General features: G+C 46.3%; 2 protein-coding genes across 2 annotated transcripts; one reads left to right on the top strand and one right to left on the bottom strand.

The window, feature by feature from the left end:
* Positions 1-1,418: 1,418 nt before the first annotated feature.
* LOC119701718 (transmembrane protein 178B-like) lies at positions 1,419-13,077 on the top strand. Its single transcript, XM_038138794.1, has 4 exons — positions 1,419-1,942; positions 8,793-8,906; positions 10,141-10,278; positions 11,434-13,077. Exons 1-4 carry the CDS (start codon positions 1,561-1,563, stop codon positions 11,676-11,678), a joined length of 879 nt encoding a protein of 292 aa, XP_037994722.1. The 5' UTR covers positions 1,419-1,560; the 3' UTR covers positions 11,679-13,077.
* On the bottom strand, positions 12,934-20,420 carry PSMC3 (proteasome 26S subunit, ATPase 3). The gene is made up of 12 exons (XM_038138792.1): positions 20,204-20,420; positions 20,025-20,105; positions 17,216-17,341; positions 16,360-16,464; positions 16,202-16,264; positions 15,609-15,746; positions 15,338-15,481; positions 14,973-15,121; positions 14,400-14,496; positions 14,106-14,251; positions 13,857-13,938; positions 12,934-13,735 (listed from the first exon to the last, which is right to left on the bottom strand). The coding sequence occupies exons 1-12, from the start codon at positions 20,228-20,230 to the stop codon at positions 13,625-13,627; spliced, it is 1,269 nt and encodes a 422-aa protein (XP_037994720.1). The 5' UTR covers positions 20,231-20,420; the 3' UTR covers positions 12,934-13,624.
* Between the last annotated feature and the right edge of the window lie 74 nt (positions 20,421-20,494).

Genomic DNA, 20,494 nt, shown 5'->3' with positions numbered 1-20,494 from the left:
CTTAGGACTGTGCTATGAGCCTTTCTCCCTCATCCCTTTTTCCTTCTCAAAAGTAATCAAAATTATCATGAATTAATCAGCTACCTGTTTCACAGGCTCTGGGAAGAATGGCTCTGACACAATCCCACTGGCACAGAAAGGAGAACAATTAGAGTTTCTAAGATGATGGTGTTGCTGAAGCCCCTGTCTTTTGAAACTGTAGCCTCAGAAGCTCACATGGAGAGTAAGGTGATATAATAGGATTGCAGACTTAGGAAATGTGACTATTTGGATCTTTCTGGAAAGAGCTATTACAATTGAAGGATTTTTCCATGTTAGCTAGAGCAATGATTGTATTTGAAAATTATTTTTCATTCTTGCTGTGGAAGACTTAATTTAGCTGGTATGTGTAAGAAAATTCTTTTGACAGCAGCCCTTTCAATTTGTTTGCCTTGAAGGCACCAGTGTGCAGCTGCATGGATGGTAATCCCATCTGTCCAGTGCAAACTGCGGAAGAGGATCATGCAGAAATGTGGTTAGAACAAGCTTTAGCTGTGGCTGCTGCATGTTTCCACCAGGCAGAGTGCTCAGGGGAGATAAGCAGTGCTCTGTTCTGGGCAGTGTTGCTGGGAGAAGTGCTGGGGAGGGTATTTAGGTTGTGCTCAGTGTGGCCGAGAGGCCAAGAAGTGACAAGGGGAAGGTGGTGGCGGGAGGAAAGGATCAGAATCTTCTGCAGTCGAGCATTTGCTCCTGGGAACCAATTAAAACTACTTCTAACAAAAAAAAAAACCCCAAAGCTAAGGATTTCAAAATTGAGCATTAAATTAGTAGTTTAGGCATAGCAAATCACTAGATCATTTTATCTGGAGGCCAGAACTGATGATGCCCTAACAACTGGCTTTGGGGACTGACTGATAGTGCTGCAGCTGGAGGAACAAGCCCTATACAACAAGCAGGATCACAAGGGATTTTGTGCCTCTATAAATGCTGCATTTACCTAATGGCTTGGATTTAATCTGCTTCTCATTGCATAAAAGAGATGGACATTTTTCAGGCCTTATTTTCCATTAACTGATAATGAAGGGTGGAGGAGAAGTCATAATCCAAAAGCCAACAAATGATGTTGCAGGCGGTGTTTGCATTTTATGTACATTTGAAAAACTGCTGGCTCCAGCGGCCTGAGCAGGGCTGGTCTCTGCCCTTCTGCCCTGTACAAGCCAGCGGGACGCGCGACTGCCAGGCCAGAGGAGGCCGGGGCAAGGCTCGGAGGGTCCGTTCACCCCTTCCTCCGGTCATCCACTCCCGGGCAGCTGCCCGCGGCCACCCCCGCACCGCCCTGGACACGGGCTCCGCCAAGGGAGGGGCCCTCGGTCCGCGGAGCAGGAGCCGGGCGCCGCGCCGGGGGCGGCTCCGGGGCCCCGTGGGGCCGTTCCCGGGGGATGCCGCGGCACGGGACCGAGCCCGGCGCGGCGCCGCGGCGCGGGGGGCGCGGACCCGTCCCTTCCGGGGGCGGTGCCGCGGGCGGCGGCCCCAGCCGGGCTGCAGGGAAGCGCCCGCCCCTGCCGCCCCCGGCGCGGTAAGATGGCGGCCGCGGCTCAGGCGCTGAGCGGCACCGGGCTGCTCCTGGCCGCCGCCGCCCTCGCCCTCCTGGCCGTGGCCATCGGCACCGACTCCTGGTACGAGACAGACGCGCGGCGGCACCGCGAGCGCTGCCGCGGCTTCGGCCACAAGCGCAGCGACCCGCCCGGCTCCATGTCGGCGCCCAGCTCGCACCTGCCGCTCCGCGCCCGACCCCCGCGGGCGCTCCTGCCCGGGCGCCCCCCGGCCCCCGCCCCGGCCGCCGCCGCTTCCGCCGCGCTGGACTCGCACTGCGGCCGCCGCTTCAACTCCACCGTCTCGGGGCTCTGGAGGCGCTGCCACCGCGCGGGCTACGAGCCGGACAGCGAGGAGCTCATCCGGAAAGGTGCGGGGGCGGGGGGCGGCGGCCCCGCCGCTGTCCGTGGTGCTGAGCGCGGTGCGGGCGCTGCCGGGGCTGCGGGCGGGGCGGCGGCTGCCGCTGCCGGGGTGAGCCCGGGCCGGCGGGCGGGCGAGGATGGAGCCCGGCGGACCCGTGGCTCCCGGTGTCCCTGGCGTGCGGGAAGCGGCGAGCGCGGCCCTGACCCCATCGCGGGGTCCTGTGCGCCTCCCTCTCTGCTAGAAATGCTGCAGTGCTGGGTGGGACCACGTCCTCAGAGAGCCCCTTCGGGGGCCCGGTGCAGGGCCTGACTCTCGGTGGGCTTCCCCCTAACCCCGACACTTTCTTCTAATTGAGTGCTGAGAAACATGCAGTGTTGTTGATAGCACTGTGATTTTTGCAGCAAGGTGAAAGGGACCTGTTGTTCCCATTCTACCATGAGGGAGTTCTCATTGCTGCAGTAGATTGCCAGGCTTTCATGGTGGCAGATGTCACTCAGAGCCCCCAGGGTGAAAGGAGAGAAAGCCATGGATCTTCTTCTATTGTGGCACATGGTACAAAGCCAAGCAGGCCTTGAAGTATAAATAAAAGTCCTGCATTTGATGGTACAAATAACGTAGTGGGCTGACCCATGAAGTCAATGGGTTATGTATGGTTAATGATAAATAACAGGAGTTAGTGTTCCAGCAGGTACATATTAGCACAGAGAGAGTAGGAGTTGGGAAAAGTGCTTCCATTGAGGCACAAAATGGAAATGCTATCTTAAGAAAGCGAGAGCAGTTCTTCAGCTTGGCTTCCAACTGTGACGCCAGTCCTGCACAGCAGAGGCTGGATAGACTGGCACTGTGAATCTCAGCTCGTCTTTGTCCCTTCTTTCCAATGCACAGCAGTGACTCTTACTTCTCGAAACTCTAGTGCTGTGTGCTTAGCTTCTCTCTCTATTTATTCTCCTAGGATCCATTTTATGTCATTCCACTTTTATTTCCATGCTGAACTCCTTTCACTAAAAGGGAACTCATTAATTTCTTTCTATTAATTGTGGCTGTCATGTAAATTTATTTTTTTTTTGCTTTGCATCAAGCAAAAGGCTTTCAGCTCCCGCTAAGATTAGCTAAGATGGGGGAACAGGTGGGAAGAATACTAGTTTGGTCCTCAATACTTCTCTTTCTGAGGTGTTTTCCCAACACCACAAGAAGTCACATAGAGAGGCTAGAGTCTGTATTCTAGATGCAGGCCATTACAGGGTGGTGAATGGCCTTTCTCAGTGTTTGATGGGTAAAACTGGAAGGACTCTAAATCCAAAATGTTTTCTGTCTACTTTATTTCCTTTTTTACCCCCAGCTGTTCTAATAAAAGACCTTGCTTTTCCCTACAAAAAAGCATTGCCCCCCTTGTAGTCTTTGTCTATTAGGTCTTTACAGTTGCTACTGTAAAGATTTATGTGTCATCTTATAAAGGTAAATTATTAACAATAATAGTCCTTGTAGAATCAGATCTTTAAATAGATATGACTCTCTTATCCCTTCTCCTGACCTGCTTTACTAGCAGCCTTTCCTCGTTCCCACTGTGTCTGTCTTTTCTCTGACAACTGTGATTAAGCAGCCTTTTCCGACTGGTGGTCAGGTGTGGCTGCATCTGAGCTGTTCTCTGAAGCATGATACCAGATCTGGCACTTCTGAAAAGGAAAAGCAGGTATTTTTTCCCCTGGTGTGACCTGAAGATTGCTCCTGTGCACTGCTGAAAGTCCTATTCCTCCTCAATTTGCATTAAGTTTTCAGCTACCTCTTTGGTGATGTGTGATGCCTTTCTTTATTCCTAGTATTCCTTAATCTAGATATTTTTTATGGTATTTTAGTGAAAGAGGAGTAAATTTTATTTTTTCTCACAGTTCTGTGCTAATTTTGGTTTGGGTTTATAGTCTCCATTTTTTTCTAGTCTTTCTGGAAAAAGATTTCTTTCCTTTCTGCATTTCTCCTGAATTCTGAATAAATGACATAAGTCTATAAATACACTTACCCATATAGATAATTCCATGGATTTCTAGTCCTGTATTTATCTACTGCTGTTAATACAAAGCAGTTTTATGGAAACTTGCATACTTGAGCATTGTAGCTAATGATGCATATACAAGCATCCATTTATATATCTGGGATATTAAAAAAAGCAAAATATATTCACTTCATATATTTAAAAGGAAAAAACTAGTTAGAAAATGTAGTGCAAAACTGAGAGGTGGGAAATGTTTAAATGTAAGATGGGAATGATATGTGAGATTTTTCTTAAAATGCAAAATGACTATTTTGGAACTGTGAAAAAATACACAGTTTCATTTCAAAAATACAATTAAAAGGCAAAAGAAGGAATGATGTAAAAACCACATGGGGAAATGGAAATTAGGAAGAAGTAAGAGATAGAAGGCAAAGAACTGAACCATTTGCTGGGGAAACTGAGAGGATCTCTGTGCACATATGGGAGGTTCTCTGAGTGTAAGAAGAGGAACACTGCATATCATCTTGTAGAGCCTGTGCTATGTGGATTCCACATTCAATAACTGATGCTACAACAAAAACCATCTGCATGGACTGTTCTTAAGTAGTAAGGTCCTGCAGGGATTCATTGTATCTTGTTTAGGGGTCTTCTCTACCTATTAGGAGAGTAAAAAAGTGTCGCTTACAAAATCGTGACAGTAGAAGATGATGAATTGGGAAAGAGCCATTCTAACAGGCTGCTTTGAATGACTTGGTGGGCTCATTGAACAACGTGTGCTTTACCATCCCTAAACTGAAGGAATTAAAAAATAAAACGTTCATCACTGTTGATAAACCAGGGATTTTATTGCTTTTCTGGCTTGCTCTGAAAAGTCTCTGGGGTGGGGCTGATACATCTCATATATACTGAAAAGACTTCTTGGTACCACAATGTAGAGAAAGTGAGGAGAACCACTGGATGCTTAAGCAGAGGAACTCACCAGTTTGGGGCCTAGTGAGGCCCTTGAGAGAAAACTGCTCAGTCCTGGTGTCTGTACTTGCCATTCTTTCTAAGCAGGAAGAGTTACAGGGTTGGCTGTGAGGTCTGTAGAGGATCCATTATAGTGGCATGTTTAGTAAATTTGATCTGTTTGATCATGGTCCTTGGTAAGTATGTTCTGTAAGAGTTCTTGTGGTATTTTAAAGGGAGGTTGATTCATTTGATCTGGTGGCCCTTTGGTGACAACGTGGACAGAGTGAATGCGTGGCTGTGGTGCTCCTTACAATCCTGGGCAGAAATGACAGGAAAGTGCCAGGAAGCTTCAATGGCCAGTTGGTCCTGGAGCATGAAGGAGGGGAGGGTCAGGCCTCACATGGTGTTTAGTTGTTAACTGCCTGCGGCTGCTCATGGGTAGGAGGGCGTCTCTCCAGCCTGTGTGAGAGTCTAACTGCTCTGATATTGGGCCGTGTAGTAGAATTGAAAATGAACCCTTCCATTTCTTCATAAACCTCTGGCACGCTGTGTAAAGAAAACCCGCATATCTCAAAGCTGGAGACAAAAACTAAACTGAAAATCAGGGCGTGCTAAACCCAGGATTACAGACTGAATGTATCACAGCAGGGTTGGTGTTTCCCTGTTTCTGGCAGTTTAGGAACAAGGGGCCTGTGCTCTTCCTGGGTATCTGGCTAGTCTAGCAAGCATCCTCTGACCTTTCTCGTCCTTCATCTCCAGTCAGGAGAAAGGCCTCATCCAGAGACACTCATATGTACTCTTCCAAGGGCAGCATGAGTTCCAAGGAGAACCTTTCTGCAGTTGCAATCCTGAGGGGTTAAAAAAAAAACAAAACATGGTGACGACAAGGTGTTAGAAACAATGTTGGCTGTGACAAGGCACAGGAGTGTAGCTGGGCCATGAAAGGGTCAGTGTGACACTGCTGGATGCCACTTATGTTTATTTTTTAATCAAGAAAATTGTACATGCAGTGTGACTCTCACAGTGTTCTGTTAAAGCCTTAGAAATGCTGGCATCAGGCTGTCCATATAACCTTTTTCTTGGATGTGTGCTTTATGGTTAACTAATGACCTGGAGGAGAGGGAAGCACCTGCCTCCTTCTGTCCTGTATTCCCAATGTACTCGTGTGCCAAAACAGACAACACACACTTGTTGTTCACCACATGACTCTGTTCTATTCAAGCCCTTGCCTGAAGGCAAAAGTTTTAATTTTGGCAGGCTTTCTTATGGTACTTGTCTGAGTGTGTTGTAAACAAAAAGGAAACCACTTTGCTAGCAGGTTTCTGAAATGGAGGGCAGGATGCTGTCCCTATTTTATAGACTGTGATTTCAGGTATGTAAGGCTCAGGTCCAAGGACTTACTGGAGTACCTTTGAAACACTTACTTAACAATAACTTTGGGACTGCAAACCTGATTTTGATTTGTACTTTTTTTCTTGAGTACTTAGAGAACAAGGTGTTACATGACTTTAAATGCAGTCCTGTGGAGTGCCTGGCCATATTTGAGTGCATGGCATCTCTGCAAGTGAGACCTAGAGGTTCACACAAAAAATAGGAAACACAGATTAGTGCTGGCAAATGCAAAATTGAGGTTCTGAAGATTGCCTGTTACAATTTGAGGTTCTGAAGATTGCCTGTTCTGTTAATTGCGTGTTAAAATTTCCTGGGAGAAAGTGGCTTAGGTATTCAGCTGAGATCACACTCACTGCTTCTCCAAGTCCCTGACTCTCTTGCCTGCCTATTTCAACTTTTCTAGGAGATCTGCAGAGAGAGGCCTCCCTTGTTTTGCCCATAGTGGCTCACATGAGAGTGGGTCCAGCCTGTGCTTGAGGGAAAATGGAATCTTGTTGGAAAAATTACTTGTGCTGGTGTAATCAAAGGCTGTTACCAAGCCTATGGATTTGAGGTCAGCACTGAGCAAAAGCCCTGAAATCTGTGCACTCCTGAGCTTTTTTTTTTTTTTTTTTTTTTTTTTTTTTTTTTTTTTTTTTTTTTTTTTTTTTGCAAAAGTGCTGTTTTAATAATAACTGTATGTGCTAACTATATAAAATTAGCACTTTGAATTCTGGGGAAGAAAGGATTAGGAGTACAGTTTTTAAACCAGAGGCAAAATGAATTGATATCCAAAAATTTCTAAATAACCAGTTTTGTATGGGAAAGTGGACAGGTTTTAGTTTTAGTTTGCATGTTAAACTCTTGGAATAATAAAGAGCAAATATTTTTCTTAATGACATCTTAGCTGAGAAGTCCATAGCTTTGATCATAAGGGATGTACGTCTCTAGTCTTCGCTTTTTCTTTAATGAGCTATAAAAATAGTAATCCTTGCTCTTATTTAAAATGCTGCTTCATATGTACTACTTTAATGATCAGGAAATGTAAGTGCATAAATAATACTTTTAATGAATGCAGTGCATTATAATCTGAAATCTGATGTCATTAGTTTGTTCTATTTACATATTTCTCAACAACACATGCAAATCCTGTCCATATTGAAATTGAGTTCACTCAGCAGTTACAGATGAAATTTGATTAGATACTGTGATGCGTTGTGGCCTAAGTTCTTAACTCAGATGTCTGCAGCCTTTGCAAATGAACTGGCACCCTCTGACTCTGGGTTGTCTTGCTGATCATTGGCTCAGGTGGCTCTGCAGCCTTGTCCTGGGGTAAGTGCAAGGAGGGAGCGCTGCTCAGCAGGAGAGGGACCCTGGCTGCAGGTGAAAGGCAGCACCTCTGTGTATTGTGTGCAGCTGAAGTGCTCTGTGGTGCTGGGGAAGCAGCAGGGAGCCTCAGCAAGGGAAGGGGTGGTGGGAAGCACAGCTGAGAATTGGAGCCTGCTTGAAATGGGAGGAAATGGAGATCACCTTTCCCTCCCTGGCCTGATGGCTGGAATTGCCTGGGCCTCTCATATGCAGCTTCTGATCTTGTGAAATGGGGGCTTCCTCTTTGCAGGTCCTTGCAGAAACCAGGTCAGTACAGTCCCAGTGAACATCGTTAGAGAACAAAATCAAGCTTCTCATTGCTGTGGGAGCCACAGAAAGCTCAGTTTTTCTCCTGGGTTTTCTAGTGTCTTGCAAAGCTGATGACTGAATCTGCAGCTCCCTGCTAGTGATTGTTCACCAGCTTAATTAGCTCACTGGCCAGTTCATTGTTTTTGAATGGTTCTTCTGCTCCAACATTCAAATAGTGGTAATGGCCCTCTAGCCACTGTTTAAGAGGAACTTTTTCTACTATTTAGCTCTTTTATCTTTCTGGTTGCTCTCTTCTACTCAACCATCCATGTTTATTCTCCCCCAATTTCTAAATTAAAAATCCCTTTCAAGAAGAGCATGCTTGTAAGTTCACATTTACACCTGGGGTACACTTTTCTTTAAGCTATAATGGAAACATAGTATTCCACCTGGATAGTACTGTTCATTGAAAGTAAAGCAAAGAGCCAATGACTATTGGAGTGAATTCAAAAGATTCTCCTATGCAGTTCAGTTTCCAGCATTCATTCAAAATTTTCAAAGTGTCTTCTTAGAGATGAAGCGGTCCTGTTGGTGCTTGGCCATGTTCTTGTCTCCTTAGACATCCCAAAAAAGATCATAGCAGTTCCTCTAGAAAGCTTTTAGACATGTTTTTCCTGACTGTCATTACTGTTTAACTTCAGCTGTTGCTTCTTGGAGAGAGCACCTGGCTCCCGCTTTGCAGGTGTTTCTTTGTAGGTTCTGTCCCCTCCTAATCCCAAAGCCTTTGAAGTAAACAGCTCTTTTTTGGCTACATTTGCCCTGTTACTGAAGGAAGGCTTCCCCTGTGCGAGCTCTGCTGGGCTAGCCAACCCAGCAGCACATGCAAGGCCAGGGGGGTTTCATGCTGTTTCACACTGATGTCTCTTCACAGGAGTCATTCAGCGCTGCACTGCTGTGAAGTACCACTACACCTCCAGCTCTCTGCCTCGCAACTTGCCCATCAACATCACCAACACCATCCGGCAGGATGAGTGGCACGCGCTCCGTAAGTAGCCCAGAGAAGGGCTCAGGAATGTTTGGATTAATGCCTTAATGCAGTGCCAGCTGAGGGCTCGGGATCACCTCATCGAAGCACGGCACTGGGCTCTAAGCATAGATACAGATTGATTAGTGAGGGAGTGCAAGCAGCCAACTGTATGATTGGAAGGGGACGTGGGATTCAGAGGGGCTTAAAGCTGGGAATTCAGGAATACAGATGCACATAGTGAATTGCAAGGTGTCATCGTATTCTGGATCTGGGCACAGAGAGTTCCTAGCTGGCTTACAGCAAAGGTGCTGCATCACTGTACAGATCCTGTTGCAATTTTCTGTGTGCACACCAGTGACCTGATGCAACCCCCTGGTGACCAATTCCTTTAGGGAACATCTCAGTTTGTCTTTGCACCTGGCCCACAGGCTGCCTCATGCCCAAGTCCTTCCCACACAGATAACTGGCCAGTAGCCTATGACTGAGAATGATTTAATCAGGTTTTCTTTGCTCCCACTTCTCTCTGGTTCTTTGTTCTATTGCTCACATAATTCAACATAGCTCCTGTCATGTGAGAGTCAGTGCCAAGGAAATCCTAGTTCAGCTGGAGACTGAACTAGGAGGAGACAAGAACAGCAATTTTACTATGGATAGCAAAGTTCATGTTGTTCTGTTCATGACACTGGTACCCAAGCTTTTTTTTTAGAGCTTGTTACTGGAGTTGTTCCCATAATACTGTATTGATCTGCTGTCTGTTTCTGTCCTCCCACTATTCCCCTTTTCAGTTCACACTATGTGTCTCCCATGTGCTAATCCTTTAGTTCTCTCCAGAGTCCCCTCTTGCTTCTTCTGTTTCTATTTTCAGCAGAAAATTTTCTCCCCCAACAAACTCTATCCCAAAGAAAGACGCCACAGTGGAAAAAAAAAAAAAAAGAAAAAAAGCCCTTGCAGTACTAACATGAGTTTGCGATGCACCCCTTCTGTCCCATGCTGGGGAGTATTTGGCTGGTACTTTGGATCAGGACAGAAATGCTCTCCAGTTTCACAGTGTGCAGCACAATGGAGCCATTTTAGATGGATTCCCTTAGTTTCAGTGTAATGGGCAAACTATCTGCCTCAAAGAAGCTACAGGAGGAGAAATCCATGGTTGAAGTATAAACTTCAGAAACAATAAATCCACATCTGGCCTCTGCACTGGCTGTTTTCTCTAGGTACTGCCATCTTCATGTCTTTTGTCTTCCTTTTCCTTCAGATCTGCGGAGGATGACAGCTGGCTTCATTGGCATGGCAGTCTCCATCATCCTGTTTGGGTGGATCATTGGTGTGCTGGGCTGCTGCAAACAGCAGGAGCTCATGCAGTACGTGGCTGGGCTGCTCTTCCTAATGGGAGGTGAGAGCCTTTCGCTTCTGCTCCTCAAGTCACCATATTCAGTATTGCTGCCTTGTAAAAATAAAAGTAACGTCAGCCCACCACAACTACATGAAGCAGTTACTTAGTGCAGCAAACTGTCAGCACAGTGCAGTTACCACTTCCAGCACTGGGCAGGACCTCCTTGTGCTTGTGCGGGTACTGCATGTTTCTTAGTAGACCCTAATGTCTGCTTGAGCTTTCTGCTCTAGAGCTGGTGTGTAGCCGTGGGGACCATGTGCACAATGAGCACAATGAGCACAGTCCTCTGGCTTGCTCCAAGTGTGCAGCCTGTGGCTCCTGTCAGATTTCCCCAAGAATCATAACAAACAAACATAAGTTCATGTGGAGCACCTTTCTGGTACTCAAAGATGCTTAGATCTTCATGTAATGATGAAGTCCAAACCAGCCAAGCCTGGGAGGATATTGGCCCAGTGATAAGGATGTGAGCTCAGTGCTTGCCAGGGGTGTTACATCTGTTTGTCCTGGGTGGGAGCAGACTTTCTGTATAACCAAAGGTTTTTCTGAACTTTGGTTTTTCAGCTTCAAAATGGGCAGTATAGACCTGGAGTCTAGTGAAGTAGTGTATAGTAAACATACTGGAGTACCTTGTGTCTTCTTGGGCTTTTTTCTCCTCTATCCAGGTGTTCAGTGAATGTGTAGCAGACGACAAAAATGTGGGCACACTTTGTGGGCCTAGGGTACAGCTGGCAGAAGTGTGGGTGCTCCTAGTGGAAACCAAAAAGTGCTGCACTTTGCAGCCCTGGGATTCAGTGAGCTAATTACCTTTCATAGGAGAAACTGGCCAAGTGTTGTGTGGAACCCGATGACATTAGACACTGGAAATAGTCTCAGGAGAATCAAATCATGATGAACTATGACTGAGTGCAAAATTGTAATGAAAGGTGCTAAGGTAGTACTGGTTATTTGTGAAGCAAGGTATCCTGTAGTCCTACGTATTTTCCCTTCTTTTTTTTTTCCCTCTGCCTTATAAGGAGAGTGGCCGGTAGGACTGCAGAAAAAACCCCAAGGGTAATTCTTGATTTTGAAAATGCATGACTTTGAAAATACTGAGGGAAAAACCAGAGCATAATTAACCTGAGGGCAGTGTAGAACCCTCTTGCTTTTCTCCTGCAGGTACTTGCTGTATCATCTCACTCTGCACATGCGTAGCTGGGATCAATTTTGAGCTATCCCGCTATCCTCGCTACGTCTATGGGCTGCCAGAGGACATCAGTCATGGCTATGGCTGGTCCATGTTCTGTGCCTGGGGGGGCTTGGGCCTCACCCTGCTGGCTGGGTTCCTCTGCACTTTGGCCCCATCACTCAACACCTCCCGGGCATCCGTACAAAAACCCAGACAAGAAAATGGGGCCGTGTGACCCCAGAGAGAGCGAGGAGAGACTCTGGAAAGCGCAGCCTGGGCAGAGCTGTGGGTTAACACCAGGAAGAGGTGGCATGTCAGCGTGTGGAGAGCAGTGCCAGAGCTGTCGAAGTGCCAGCCCATGGGACCCTGCTACAGCCTCCAGTCGCAGACACAGACATTGCAAGTAACTCCAGGTCTGAATTATTGGCAACTTGATCATTGATGGTTTAAGGGGGACAGTTCTTTCAATTTGTTTTTCTTCTGTTTACAAGGGATTAAGTCCAAGATTGTGTCTTTTTTTGTGCTGTTTTTTGAACTGTACCTCCATGGTCCTGTTATTGTCCAGTTGTAAGGGATGTTTACGCACCAACTCTATTGCTGCAGGTCTGTGTAATTCAGACCCAATTTAGGGCAAGGAGCTAAGTGAAGTTGGCTTGAACACTTTTGCAACAGGCATGTCTAGTGTTGGCTCAGGCCATCCTTTCCCAAAAGAACCTTGATCTAAGCTGAGGTTTAGGCCAAAGAATTAGCCCATTCTTAGTATTAATTTATTTAAATCAGAAACCTGTGCTATTCCATGCTGTGGATTCAGCTATTTAATCACTACTCAAACTGTTTCCAAAAGGAGCTAGCTGTAACTGAGCAGCAAGACTCCAAGAAAACTCTGCCGGACTCTGGCAAAGCAGAGGAAAGTTTTTCTCAGCTTCTTACACAGTGAAGGTTACTCAGCAGGCTAACTAACATACCCTTGTTTTAATGGGGAGATGTATGCAACATGCAGCTTTTAACTATTCCACCAGAGGTACATTTTTCAAAGCGTGTCATAGTTTGAGCTGCAAGGATCAACTTTCACTTCTGAACTAATTTCTGGGTGCAACTCCTGTTCTGCAAAAGAAGGTGAGTAATTCTCCCTGAGCTCAAATTAAGAGTATTGCTAAAATAGCAGATGTACAGCCCCCTCTAATATTAGTGTCCAAAGGAACCACAGTGTATTTTCCTCAGGAACGCGTGGCTTCTGCCCCTTCCAATGTCAAATGCCCTGAGCGCAGCGTGTAAAGAACACGCATATTCTGCTGGAACAAGATCCCTCTCCAAAATAAGCACTAAGGACCTTGGTACCAGCACAAGTACTAGGGCTAACTCAGGAACATCAGCCAAAGTACTTTGGAGTGCATTTTTCTTTCATCCATCTATTCTTTTTTTCCTTCTCACATCCCTGCCCCTCTCCCAAGCGTCCAAAAACTGCACAGGTAAAGATGAGATGGCCAGCATTTGGAGATGTTTACATTGTATTTAAAATACAATACAGTGGCATGTAAGATAATTAATGCTAAAGTCAGTGTATTTATGAAAAGTGTAATTTTTAAATGGAAGTTGTAATTCTCAACTGGCATTAAAAGTACTGAAAGACTTGCTTGGTGGCTGAAACCTCAAATTCTTTATGACTAATGACCTGACTGATTCCCCAGAGAGCTCACATACACATACCAGCAACAGTGTTAAAGCTTTAAGTTCAAGTGACCAAGTTAAACATCATTCATGTGTGAGTTATGTTCACCCTTGCAAAGTGAGTGTTCAGAAGTTTCAAATTCTAACCTGCAGACTGTTCACTGGCTGCGCAGGCAAGAACCGGGGATGCTGTCTGAGCTGCAGGTCATCAGTGTCACAGTACACTTACTGCAGTCTAGCCTCTTGGTCCTCATGAGGAAGTATCAGAGCAGGGTTTAATCCAGTGCTAGATGGAGGAGGGTCCAAAGGCAGCATGGTGGGCACAGTGCACAAGAGGCTTTTAACCTCTCTTTACACAGATGTAGAACCACCGAACAAGGGCAACAGCCCCAATACATCATGGATTTGTTTTTGAAGGGAAAAAATGCTTTATTTTTTCCAGACAGAAAGTAAGTGATACAGTCCAGTCTATTCCTGTCCTCTGCCAAGGCCACAACCGTGATTGGGCAGGGATCAGGCATAGTACTGCAGATTGGCTTTTTTCTTTGCTTGAACCTCCAGGATTCCTTCCATGTAGTCCTCGTGGGTGAGCTCTGTAGCTCCACGGCGGAGGGCAATCATCCCCTGCCCAATGAAACAGTATTTAGAGAGGGAATGTGAGCACCACACCAGTTCCAAATAACTCCTCCATTCCAGCTTTCACATTTCCCTTCCATCAGTGCTATTCCTATGGAGAAACACTTACCGCTTCGACACACACAGCCTTGCACTGGGCTCCATTGAAATCATCTGTGCAGCGAGCCAGTTCCTCATAGTTCACGTCAGGGCTAATAAGAGTAAATGGGAAAAAAAGTCTGAGAACATGTACCAAACAAAAAAAGCAACGTCGGGAGTTTCCTCAGCCCCACACTGAGCTCCCAGCAAGTGACTACCAACCACTTCTCAGCCCTGAGGTACCATCGTGACTGATGAAAAGAACTCCAGAAGGCCATACCTGACATTCATTTTACGTGAATGAATCTGCATAATTCTGGCTCTGGCCTCTTCATTAGGCATTGGGAACTCAATCTTCCGATCTAATCGTCCAGAGCGGAGCAAAGCTGGGTCCAAGATATCAACCCGGTTGGTTGCAGCAATCACCTAAGCAGAAGTAGGATCATCAGTGTGAGGCACCTGGAAAACAGGCCTCTTCTCCCCAAAGATTCACCAAGCTTCTTCCCTGGACATTGTTTTCCATCCCCTGCTAGAGCACCCTGGACCTCAGCAGCACACCCTGCCAGCTCCCAACCTTGACTTGTGTGTTGGGCTGGAAACCATCAAGTTGATTAAGCAGCTCCAGCATGGTCCTCTGCACCTCCCGGTCACCAGCCTTCTCACTGTCAAACCTGAGGGGAAACAAAAGTAAAACTATCAGTACGACTACCCTCTGTCCCATATTTTTAATCACATCAAAACACGGAATGACTGCAGTTCATGCTCCTTGGCCGATGTGTTCCAAATTTTTCCTTCAAACTACATTTCTAATATGATGAGGACTGCAACTAGAATAACTGTCAGCTTTAGTCCTTACAGCTGAATGGGGCTTATGTTGTCCAGGCCCACGTAGTAAATGAGGGTGAACATCTCCAGGTGCCTGCTGCAGTGATTAGAAAACAGTTTTATACAGCAGGAGGCTATCAGACAGATCCCAAGTCTGACAAACTTTGCTCCTGAGCCCAAGGATAGTGGCAACTGCTATTCATCTGTGGCTGTGTTCACACTCTGTAAGTAAGCCATGCTTTAAAAGGCTCTGCTTACATAGACAGGCAAAGGAGGCTGCTGGGCAGCTCCCAAGAACTTTACAACATGGACTACAGCTCACCTTTTAGTGCCAATGGCATCCAGTTCATCAATAAAGATGATGGAAGGAGCTTTTTCCTTCGCGAGAGCAAAAGCATCGCGCACCAGCTTCGCTCCATCGCCAATGAACATCTGCACAAGTTGTGGACCCGCCAGCTTCAGGAACGTGGCCTGGGAGGTGAAAGAGAATCAATCCTAGGCTTCATTTCACAGTAGGGTCACTTTTGAGTACTATATGAAGCCCTTAATTAAAACTAGCAAGCAAATAGGAAAATCCCAGACTTTGTAACACCAATTTGTGTGTATGACCCTCTTCCCCTGGAGGTGTTCTTACTCTTTGTCAGGTACTATTCTACAGCTGCACACACTTTCAAGAGTTCTTTTTACCTTGGTCTGGGCAGCACATGCTCGAGCTAGAAGTGTCTTCCCTGTTCCTGGAGGCCCATACATAAGGACTCCTTTGGGTGGCTGTATACCCAAATTTTCAAATTTCTCCTTATGATTCATCGGCAGGACAATTGCCTCCACGAGCTACAACAAAAGAAAAATATTAATACATAAAACCCATTCTTGTCCACAGATCCAGGCTGTCTGCTTTTGAGTTGAAGTTCAAAGATGCTGTCCACAGTCACAGCAGAAACTATACATGAAGTATCACCTCTTGGATTTGTTTATCCAGCCCCCCAATGTCACTGTACTGCTCGGTGGGCCTCTCATCCACCTCCATGGCCTTCACCCGTGAATCATACTCCGTAGGCAGAGTCTCCAGGATCAAGTAAGAGTCTTTGTTCACCCCCTGTAAAGACAAGTCCTTTGCTTTTAACAGATTCCCTCAGATAACATTTAATAAACATGCAATCAAAGCTGATTTACTAGACCTCAAGGATGCAGGAATAACCAGCTTTGACACTGGCATTCATCAAATCACCCCAGCTTGGCAGAGTGCACAATGCCACAGCCACATTTTAAATGAGTGGTTCAGTTTATTTACAATAAAAAGACAGAGTTTAAAAAACTTACTAAGTGGTCTCTAAACTTTTAGCACCTAATTGTATGTATAAAAGACACACACCCTGAACTGATTTTCTTTACTACACAGTAGTAACTGAACCCATAATACCTATCAATGAAAATTTTAGTAGAGAAATGGTCTTGGGGAAATATGGACAGATTTGTCTTCTTTCTTAAAGGCAAGACATATTCAATTTTCTGGCCACCATCATATCCAACTATCAAAATAGAATTACTCACCACCAGATCTCCAGGCTTCAACTTCTCCGCATCAACCAACCCAATAACAGGCAGGAAATATGTCTGTAAAAAAAGAAATCAAAGTGAGCAAAACCAGATGTACCAGGAGAAGACCCTTTCCATCACTCCTCACACCTGGTTGGGTACATGGGTCTCACCTGACGTGTAGAGGTCTTGATCACAGCACACTTGCCTTTTCTCTGGGAATCCAGGTCAATGTTTGCTCCATCCTCCTCCTGGTCATTTGGGTCAACATCCAGCAGCTGAAAACCAGGGTGAAAGAGTTCATAACAATGTAACCAGGCTAGCTGGATGATTCCAGGATTAATGCTTCTAACATACATGCATTAGAAGAAATAAAACTTTCCATCATCCATCAGCAGGAGAATCCTGAAAGCATTAAAGCCCTCCTGTAAAAATTCATTTCTTCTTTTCCATATGAAGCAGCACGCAGTAGTGCATAGAAAGACGTTACAAAATTCAGTACAAAATTCAGAACAAAGTAGTAGCTAATGGCACTGATTCTTTCTCCCACACAGCAGCTCACATTAAGGCTTAAGCTCATTAAGTTTTTAAACAGTAGTACAAAGCAATCCCATTTTTAATAGCAAACTATCAGCATTCTTTTTCCTATCATCAGAATTACTGAATTACAAAAAGAATGTGATGGAGTAACAGAGCCACAGCCTTTCATTTGCTGTTTCCTGAGTTTCAGAGAGCATGTGTCCAATTTCAGATGCTCAAGTTTACACTCAGAAGGGCTGTGCCACCCTCTGAGGGCTGTTTAGTACAGACAAACAGTACCCAAAGCCTAAGGAATGACCCAGAGAACAAGTGGGCAAGAGATGTGCACTTCCAAGTCACAAATAAAAACAACAGAAAAACCTTAAAGTCCTGGCTCTGGCAGCATTGGTAGTCTGAGAATACTCCAGGTCTTGAGTCCCTGCCTTCCTCCCTGCTACTGCAAATTGCACATACTTCTCATGTCACCACCTAAAAGCCCACCACCCTCACCTCAATAACATTGGAGACAAGGTACGGCAGGGTTTTGTTCACTTTGATCTTTTCACTGTTTTCTTTGATCTTGTCTTTCATGGCCTGGAGCTCGTGGGTCACTCTCAGTACCTCACTCTTCATGATCTGCAATTGGCACACAAAAGAAAGAAAAGGGAATAGTGTCAGAAAACTGAGGCAAGATAAAATTAATAGATTGTTCCAAAAGCAAACAGTTACAGAAATAGAAGTCTGAGGAATAAAGGGAAATGTAATATATAAAAAAGCAAAGCCAGCAAATTAGCCAAAATTTGTTAGGAAGCAAGGCTACACAGTCCATTTGGTCTCTAACTAATCAATAACCCCAAATAATTTCTTCCCAGTGTCACTTGGTAGCTTCAGCCTCATCAGTGGAACAGCTTACAGGGCTGCAATGTAACCTACATAACAATATGGCCCAGATATGGCAACTGTGGTTTGGTTTGGACGTGATCTTTTGATATATACAGATACACAAGTAACTACAGACACACACCTATTTCAGTTATGTTTTGCAAGGTGGCTGGAACTAGATGATCTCTAAGGTCCTTTGCAACACAAAGCATTCTATGATTCAGCCTGGAGAAGAGAGGCCTCCAGTAAGACCTCATGGTGGTCTTTCTGTATTTAAAGCTGTCTTGTAAGAAAGAGGGGGACAGACTTTTTAGTAAGACCTGATACAACAGGACAAGGGGTATGGGTTTGAAACTTCAAGAGGGTAAATTTACACTAGATATAAGAAATTTTACAGTAAGGACAGCAAAACACTGCAACAGGTTGCCCAGAAACATGGTGGATGCCCCATCCCTGGAAACATTCAAGACCAGGTTGGACAGGGCTCTGAGCAATCTGGTCTAGTTAAAGACATCTCTGCTTATGGCAGGAGTTGGCCTTTAAAGGTCCCTTCCAACCCAAACTATTCTATGATTCTGTGATCATACTAACTGTAAGGAAAAAAAAAACCTCTAAGAAAAAAAGTTCTGTACTCCCCATCCAACAGTGAGCACATTTACACCCAACACAGATGTCTGCAGTGCTGTCTGGCTGACACTGACAGGCCTTTTCCTCCCTTTCCTGGTTAATCACACAGTGTGCAAATACACACTTTGTGATCCCCACTGAAGTGACTGGAGCACCAAGAGATCTCAGGAGACCTGGTCACACCTGAATTGGTGTGTGGGATTCTGTTCAATGGGGAAATCCACTCTTCACCAAGAAACTATCTTTTAAAAAGTCTTTATGCCTAAGCATAACACTGTGCTGTAACACGTTCACAGGACAGAACTGTTACAGGAGCCAATACAGAATCTGTTAAATAAAAATGCAAAAAACTTAATAAATTTGATTTAATAAAACAGCCTAGAAAACGTTCAAGGAAAACTGCCTGAAGGAAGGGTTCTTACAAACATTTTGCAATTATAATGCTCTTACTATAAAATGAAGAAGGCTACTTCTACTCCTCGCTGTATTCTGCAGTTTAAAAATAAGACACATATTTACCTTTACTGTCTTTAAAGAATAATAAAGTACATTAGTAAGTCAGAATTACTTGTGGAGCCTGAAGCAGTAGAGGATGAAGTTAACCTGTAGAATTTATGAAATATTTTATCTCAATATTGCTAACACTGGGCAGCAAACATTCTAAATTTATAAGTGCTCTTTTATGCAAAACACGTCTATCTTGAGACAGGTCTACCTGCTTAACATCTTCATGAATGAACAAGCAAGAGGATGGAATGTTTTCTCATCGTGTTTGCAGATGACACCAATTTCAGGGGCATAGTCTCAGCGTTCAAAGGCAGAGCTGCCAGACAGAAACCTTACAAAAAATGAGGACACATGTAAAGCCCCACAGCAGGGAGGGAAAAGCACCTTGCAGGAGCCACAGCCATGTCCCCTGACAGCAAGGGTGCCAAACGGCATGCTGGGCTGTACTATCAGGACTGCAGGCAGTAGATGGAGAGAAGTGTTCAGTCCCCTTTATTCAATACTTTTAGATCCTACCTAGAGCACTCAATCCAGTTTTGGTGTTCCCCCTGTGCAGCAAAGACATTGATAAACTGGACTGAGTTCAGCACACGGCCACCAAGATGGGCTGGGGGCTGGAGCGTGGGCCCTCCTGAGGGATGTGGGTTTGTTCAGCTAGAGAACAGAACAGCTGGGGAAAAAGATATCAAAGAGACTGAACCATATCAAAGAGACTGAACCAGATACTCCACAGGAGAATGCAACGGGCAGATGAAAATAACCAAGACTGAAACAGGTGCAGCTCAGACTGTAACAAAGCAAATCCTTATCCTCACGGGGTCTGTCAAGCAGCAGCACTGAACACCCCGTGAAGCGGTGCATGTGTCTTTAAGGGCTTTCAAGATCCACCCGGATAAAGCCCTGAATAGCCTGGGTTATGGCTGACCCTGCTTTGAGAAGGAGTTTGGCCTGGAGGTCTGCTCAAGTCCCTTCCAACCTATATTACCCAAAGATCCTACCTGACTCAGGCCACAGAACAGACTTACCCCTCCCCTCTGCCTATGAGGCAGGGAGGGCCTGTGGAACTTTAGCCAAAGCATCCATGGCTGCGTACAACAGCCGCCCCCTCTGCTTCCTCGGGTCGATGCTCTGCCAGGGATTCTCCCGTACCTTCGCGAGTCAGTATTCCTGAATCTGCCGTTCTCGATTAAATTAATCGGGTTTAATTTTTTGCTGTCCCCGTGGCTGTGCTAACCCACCCACCCCGAACAACAGCAGCACAGAGCTCCGGGAGGGCGGCCCGGCCCGGCTCCGCGGCCGCTACCTTGATCTCGCTGTCGAGGAGGCGAGTGCGCTGCACGATCTCCTCCGTGGACATCTTCAGCACCTCCTCGCCGACGCCGTCCTGCGGGGGCACAACGGCAGCGTTACCTTCAGCCCGGCCCGCGGCTCGCCCCGGCCCCGCTGCCCCCGGCCCGGCCCGGCCCGGCCCCGGCCCCTCACCTCCGACTCATCCCACACCGACGCCATCTTTCCGCCGGCCCGCGCACGGCGCGCGGGTTGGGCGCGGCAGATTCCGCGCTGCGGTTCCCGGCGCGCAGGGCGGGGGCAGCGCCCCGGGCGGGACCGTGCGGCCCGCGGGTTCCGCGCACCCTCCCCTTCCCCGGCGCCGCCGCCGCCGCCCCGATCGCGGCCCCCGCCGCCCGCCGCCGTGCCGAATCTGCCGGCGGGGCGGGGAGCGGCCGGCGGGTCACGTGCCGCCCCCAAACCTGCTGAGTGATGGCGGCGGCGCCA

Source organism: Motacilla alba, chromosome 5, assembly GCF_015832195.1.
Source record: "Motacilla alba alba isolate MOTALB_02 chromosome 5, Motacilla_alba_V1.0_pri, whole genome shotgun sequence".
NCBI classification, from domain to species: domain Eukaryota; kingdom Metazoa; phylum Chordata; class Aves; order Passeriformes; family Motacillidae; genus Motacilla; species Motacilla alba.
The sequence above is the reverse complement of the archived record's forward strand: the minus strand, read 5'-3'. Positions and strand labels throughout refer to the sequence as shown.

What these genes read in the sequence shown, in the direction of transcription:
- LOC119701718 (XM_038138794.1), top strand. Translation starts at nt 1,561, where the DNA reads ATGGCGGCCGCGGCTCAGGCGCTGAGCGGCACCGGGCTGCTCCTGGCC. An exon ending in CGAGGAGCTCATCCGGAAAG is followed by an intron (nt 1,943 to 8,792) that starts GTGCGGGGGCGG and finishes GTCTCTTCACAG; the next exon opens with GAGTCATTCAGCGCTGCACT. An exon ending in GCTGCTCTTCCTAATGGGAG is followed by an intron (nt 10,279 to 11,433) that starts GTGAGAGCCTTT and finishes TTTCTCCTGCAG; the next exon opens with GTACTTGCTGTATCATCTCA.
- PSMC3 (XM_038138792.1), bottom strand. Translation starts at nt 20,230, where the DNA reads ATGGCGTCGGTGTGGGATGAGTCGGAG. An exon ending in TCAAGACCTCTACACGTCAG is followed by an intron (nt 16,265 to 16,359) that starts GTGAGACCCATG and finishes CTTTTTTTACAG; the next exon opens with ACATATTTCCTGCCTGTTAT. An exon ending in GATGCCATTGGCACTAAAAG is followed by an intron (nt 14,497 to 14,972) that starts GTGAGCTGTAGT and finishes GTTTCCCCTCAG; the next exon opens with GTTTGACAGTGAGAAGGCTG.